The following is a 6000-nucleotide window of genomic DNA, read 5'->3' on the forward strand; positions in this document are numbered from 1 at the left end:
TAAAACTTAAGTTTATTTACATGGATGGTAATTTTGCTCTGTTTGTCACATTAAGATGTTACACTGTTAAAAAAATCCAACTGGCTAATGTTGAGTAAAGCAGTTATGAATTAATGGGTGCACTCTAAATAACTGAACAAGTTAATAAAACACACGGTTCTGAGTTTCTTCAACTATGTAACTAAGATATAAACCAAGTGAACATACAGTTTTAATTTCTGGGGCCTCAACTTTAATAGTTGGCACATCTATTTTAGTTGATACAACTGATATAATTATTTATTTAAAAAAGCCAACTTGGCATTTTTAGCTATGAGCATGTTATGCCAACTAAATTGCAACATGAACTACTAAATTGGGCCACTTAACTCAAAAAACAGTGAAACTTGTTACTTAACTATTTTACATTACATGTTTATTTTTATAGTGTATGTTTGTGAACAGAGTTAAGAAGACAGCTGATTGATGGCCTGATTCAGCGCTAGCATTGTATAACCAAGTTGACAGCTTTAGTCAGCATGAAAAATGGTTTACCTAAGACAGAATGGTATCAAGCCTTGGACCTTTAACCATATGAAGACCAACAGTTGAGGGTTGTTTGAAAAATTGAGTTGTGTTAGGTAAAAAAAAAAAAAAAAATCCAAAATTGCAATTTCAGCTCCACACATTTTTAGTTTTAAGTTAACATTACTTGATCAGTCTGTTTCACATAGAATTAATTGAAAATAACAGTACTATGTTAATCTGACCAAAAAATCTATTTATTTTTAAAATCTATTTGAAAGTGTGCCCCCCACAGCTTCTGTCCAAAAAAAAAAAAAAAAAGCTTGCCCTCGTATAAATGTAGTTGATGACCCCTGTTGTACAAAATTAGTTACATGGGATGGAAAATGTGGTTGGCCTTTTTCTTTTTACAGAAAATTTGCTGTGATTTAATAAAATGGTGAGGTTGTACAGACTTCACAGTGTGTGCTTAAATTATCCCAATTATACGACAGGCAAAAATTGCATCCAGAGGATCATTGTACTAAATTCTTGCATCTGTCGAGGGATATTGTAAAATAATTTGGATATCAGCGCTTTATAGTTCCTCCTTTTTTAATATTTATCGGGGAATTGAGCAGCTTTCCTATTTTTCTTATAACAGAGCTGCCTGCTTTCAAAAGAACTAGAAGAGAATGCTCTGAAGATGGTTAACCAGATCCCTGGTTGTCACTTGTTGGCATGGCAACTGATTCTGTTTTTCATAGAGATCAGCTCAACATGCTAAAGAAATTCAAATATCAAAACAGGCACAGACGTGCACTGACATGATAAAGACATTCAACAGTGTATTGGATTAGCTCCTCCTTGACTATGATTTATGACATTTTATAGCTCCATGAATTCATCCAACATCCATTCTCTATTATACACATCATTTCTGTTTAGGTGGTGGTAACCATGCCAGTTACCATAGCAACCGGACAGCACGTTTCTTATAGTCAGGAACGATACTTCAGCATACCAGCACACATACCCTGCTTATTTGCACACATACAACTCCACAAATACCACAATTATTTGTTCAACTGTGCAGATTAGAGCATCAGAGGAGTTCTGCGTGTGTGAGTCTCATACACAACTGAAAACACACACACACACGCACACACACACAAAAATCAGAAAATGCAGTCTAACAGAATCCAAACCAACAGGTGGTAAAAGAGGAACTGACCACAATTGCCTTTATCTTTCACAAGCAGCCACAAACACACACTTGTGTGTTTTTCTTGTGTCTAATCCACAGATATTTACTGCCAAAGCTCAATCAACAAATGGATAGTAAACACATCTGACAACATGGCACGTCACCTCCTCTTCTCTCACTTTCATTCTACAGGATTATATTCAACTTTTTGTGATATATCAGTGTTGTCAGAATATGTCTTTACAAAAGAAAAGGGCTAAGTCTAAAAAAAATAGGAGATGAAAATGATTATACATGAAGAACTTTGGTTTAAAGCAAGGCTCCTTACCTCGTCCCATTTAATGAAGTTGCTGCCATTCCTTAGTGTGTTAGAAACTGAGGGAGGCTGGAGTTTCAATGCATGGACCCCCGGCTGAGCGCTCGCCATGGCTTCACACACATGAACAAACTCTCAGACGCACACACATAAACTGAAGATGCTCAGGCTGAGACACTTGGATGCTGCATCTCAGTCATGTCCAAACTCCTCAGAAGTCAGGAGGCAGCATCCTCCCTCCTCTGATTCTTGGCTGGTCCTTTTGTTGCCTTGTCTGTTCACTCTTTTTAATGTTAGTCTTTCTTCTCTCTCCTCTTTCTCTCTGCTCTGTATCCCTCCTCTCTTCTTTCTTTTCTTATTCCTCTCTCCTGTCTTCTCCCTCCCTCCCCCTGTTCGTCTCCCCCTCTCTCCTCTGTTGATGCTGCATCTCACAGAGACAGACTGAAACAGATGCCTTCGTGGGAGACAGGATATGTGTGCATGCGGGTGCGTGTGAGTATGTGTTGGTGCGTGCACTGCCTCCACAAATTGACTCATCGGCGACATGCGCACAACGGTAGCTTCCCACAGATGGGGGAGGGATAAGAGAGGGAGTGCAGCAGTGACAGGGAGAGATAGAGAGAAAGAAAGGAGAGAGTGGGAGAGATGGAGTGAAATGAAAAGAGAGGAAGAGGAAGGAGGGATAAGAGGAGGAGAGAGAATAAAGAGCTGGTGGGAGAAAAGGGAAAGAGAGTGGGCGATTTTAGTGCAGGGTGATTCAAACAGAAACCAGGATTACGGTCAAATGAGGCCACTTTTGAATACACCTCACATTGCCAAAAGTATGTGGAGACCAAACATTTCACACATGGATATATGATTCTGAATCATGGGTTTTAATCTGCTGCTTTAGGAGCCTCCACTCCTCTGGTTTTAGATTTTCCATCAGATTTTGGAAGCTGGGAGCAGGGATTTGCTCTGTCAGCATTAGTGAGATTTGGCACTGATATCAGGCGATGAGGCCTGCCTTCCTGTTAGCATCGGTGCTGAGGTCAGGGCTCTTTGCCAGTCACTGCTGAATCTAGGGTTTGGCAGTGGGGGTCGAAAACTACGTTTTTAGGTATCATTAGTGGTGTAAATTTGATCTGTTCAAAATTCGAAATATTCAAACCACATTTTTCACATCCTATCCACATGAACAGTGTTAATATTTAAGGACCTCTTTTCTTCTGCTGCTGCTGCTATGTAAGACTTTTGAAACAGTATATTCTGATGCCAACTCCCAGGAGCTAAGGAAGGAAACCAACGCAGACCTGCCAAAAACTGCAGTTTTCAAGGGGCCACTAAAGACTGGCTCCAAAGGACGGTTTATACTGACTTAAAGGGATACTTTGGTACTTTGCCAGACTCCATGGCTGTCATCAGGCAAATCCATCTCAAAAAGCTACAATCCACACTGACTGTGCCGAACTGAACTCTATTCAGCACAATCAGTGTCAGTTAAGGAGAACAAGGCGGTAGCTATGGGTGAAGTTTAGTTGTATTCAAAGCTGTTCGTAATGGCTGCCTCATGTGGTGGTTACCTCGGATGTAGCTTTGGCATGGAATCAGTTTTACTAGAACTGGACCACGTTTCTGTTTGAAGTAAAGATAAAAACAACACCAACAGATTTTCATGATGTTAAAGACGTTTTCACTCTTCTGCTGACCTGCTTCAGCATGAATTTGACACAGCAGCAATTCTGTAAAAATTAGACAACTTTTAATCAAAACAAGGGCTGAGAGCACCACTGAAAGCTTTTTCTGACAGAAACAATGTTTTCGCTCTACTCCCGGTCTGCTTCGGCATAGGTTTATGATTTGTACGGCCGGGGTTTACCTGTGTATCCAATGGCTGCTGCCGCAGACACTGTTAGCTCGGATGTAGCTGTAGGAGAGTGGGAGTTTAATTGGAACTGGACCACATTTCCTTTTAAGACAAGAGTATGGAGCCACACCGAAAGCTTGTCTTGGTAGAGAAGATGCATGTCTTCCGGCGGGTCTCGGCATCAATATTATTCACTGCGATAGCATGTCAGCTCAAGATCAGCCGAAGTGCAGAATGTCATTTTGTCTTGTTACTCTGATTGGCTCCTCATGAATGTGATAGACAGAACATTCCTCCAGTTTCCTTTAAAGAACTTTTTGAAAAGTCCTGCCCTTGCCAAACACTTTTTATGAGAGCTTTCCCTGATGAATGGGAAATATATCCATCCAATGGATATATAAAACAGTCTATCTGGTATGTCAGGTTAGAAGCTGGGTCATATGAAGTACTTGGCAGTAGTAGTGGCGTGACCCTTTAGTGATTTCAATGGGTGTTTCCCTTTTTAAGAACCATTGTCGTACTGACAGAGAAACTACTCTATACATCATAACAGATAAGCACGATTTATTAGCAGTATTTAAGGAGAGTGCTAAGTAAAACGGGCCAAGAAACAATTTTGGCTAGAACACATGCTCTATTAAAAATTTTTGAAGAGTGTTATTTTTCAGCAAGAAAGCTCCTGTATTTGGCACTAGTTTGCAATGCAAAATTTGGCTGTATTCTTGTGCCACAGCGTATTGTCATTTCCTGATCAGCTGCACTGCTTGGATATGCAGGCTTTCACAAAATCTTCAGTGTTGCATATGTTTGAGCCAACATTGTGTCTTGTCCTATTTTTTACTTAAAACATGGAAAAACTGTACCTGTCTGTTATGCTTTATAGAAATGCTTCCCTGTCATTACAACCAGCAAGTCCTTTTTAAAGGTCCGACGCTCAGTGAAATCTCTGGAGGCTAGTGCCTCTGCTATTGCCAATCTTCCATTGATGAACAATTCATAGGAAAGTGTTGATACTCTTTCTGGATGATAAATAAAACAAATTACCTTGGAATATGTTGTGGTAAAGTATACAGCATACTGTGGGTTTGGATTTGTTTAAACTGTAATTTTGGATTAGTTTATGCTGTAGGTTTTGATTAGTTGATACAGTAGATTTGGATTAGTAAATAGATTTAGGTTAGTAAATACAGTAGCCAGGATTAGTTGATACTGTTGGTTTAGGTTAGCAAATACAGTAGCCAGGATTAGTTAATACTGTAGGTTTACATTAGCAAATACAGTAGCCTTGATAAGTTGATACTGTAGGTTTACATTAGCAAATACAGTGGCCTGAATTAGTTGATACTGTAGGTTTACGTTAGACAATACAGTAGCCAGGATTAGTTAATATTGTTGGTTTAGGTTAGTAAATACAGTAGCCAGGATTAGTTGATACTGTAGGTTTACGTTAGTAAATACAGTAGCCAGGAAAAGGATTGTGTAGCCAGGATTAGCCAGGATTAGTTAATACTGTAGGTTTACATTAGTTAATACAGTAGCCAGGATAAGTTGATACTGTTGGTTTAGGTTAGCAAATACAGTAACCTGGATTAGTTAATACTGTAGGTTTGCGTTAGTAAATACAGTAGCCAGGATCAGTTAATACTGTAGGTTTACGTTAGTAAATACAGTAGCCAGGATTAGTTAATACTGTAGGTTTAGGTTAGTAAATACAGTAGCCAGGATTAGTTAATACTGTAGGTTTATGTAGTCAATACAGTAGCCAGGATTAGTTAATACTGTAGGTTTAGGTTAGTAAATACAGTAGCCAGGATTAGTTGATACTGTGGGTTTACGTTAGCAAATACAGTAGCCAGGATTAGTTAATACTGTAGGTTTAGGTTAGTAAATACAGTAGCCAGGATTAGTTCATACTGTAGGTTTACATTAGTCAATACAGTAGCCTGGATTAGTTAATACTGTAGGTTTATGTAGTCAATACAGTAGCCAGGATTAGTTAATACTGTAGGTTTAGGTTAGTAAATACAGTAGCCAGGATTAGTTGATACTGTGGGTTTACGTTAGCAAATACAGTAACCAGGATTATTTGATACTGTAGGTTTACGTTAGTAAATACAGAAGCCAGAATTAGTTGATACTGTAGGTTTA

General features: G+C 39.0%; 1 protein-coding gene across 1 annotated transcript in view; it reads right to left on the bottom strand.

Annotated features, from left to right (window-relative positions):
• Positions 1–2364, bottom strand: part of LOC121511497 (1-phosphatidylinositol 4,5-bisphosphate phosphodiesterase beta-1-like) — a 40842-nt gene extending 38478 nt beyond the window's left edge. Inside the window, exon 1 of the mRNA XM_041790231.1 lies at positions 2019–2364. Coding sequence (XP_041646165.1) covers positions 2019–2117 — 99 coding nt within the window. The 5' untranslated portion in view covers positions 2118–2364. The remainder of the gene's footprint in view (positions 1–2018) is intronic.
• Between the last annotated feature and the right edge of the window lie 3636 nt (positions 2365–6000).

The sequence above is a fragment of the Cheilinus undulatus genome, linkage group 6 (genome assembly GCF_018320785.1).
Source record: "Cheilinus undulatus linkage group 6, ASM1832078v1, whole genome shotgun sequence".
In the NCBI taxonomy this organism is placed as follows: Eukaryota; Metazoa; Chordata; class Actinopteri; order Labriformes; family Labridae; genus Cheilinus; species Cheilinus undulatus.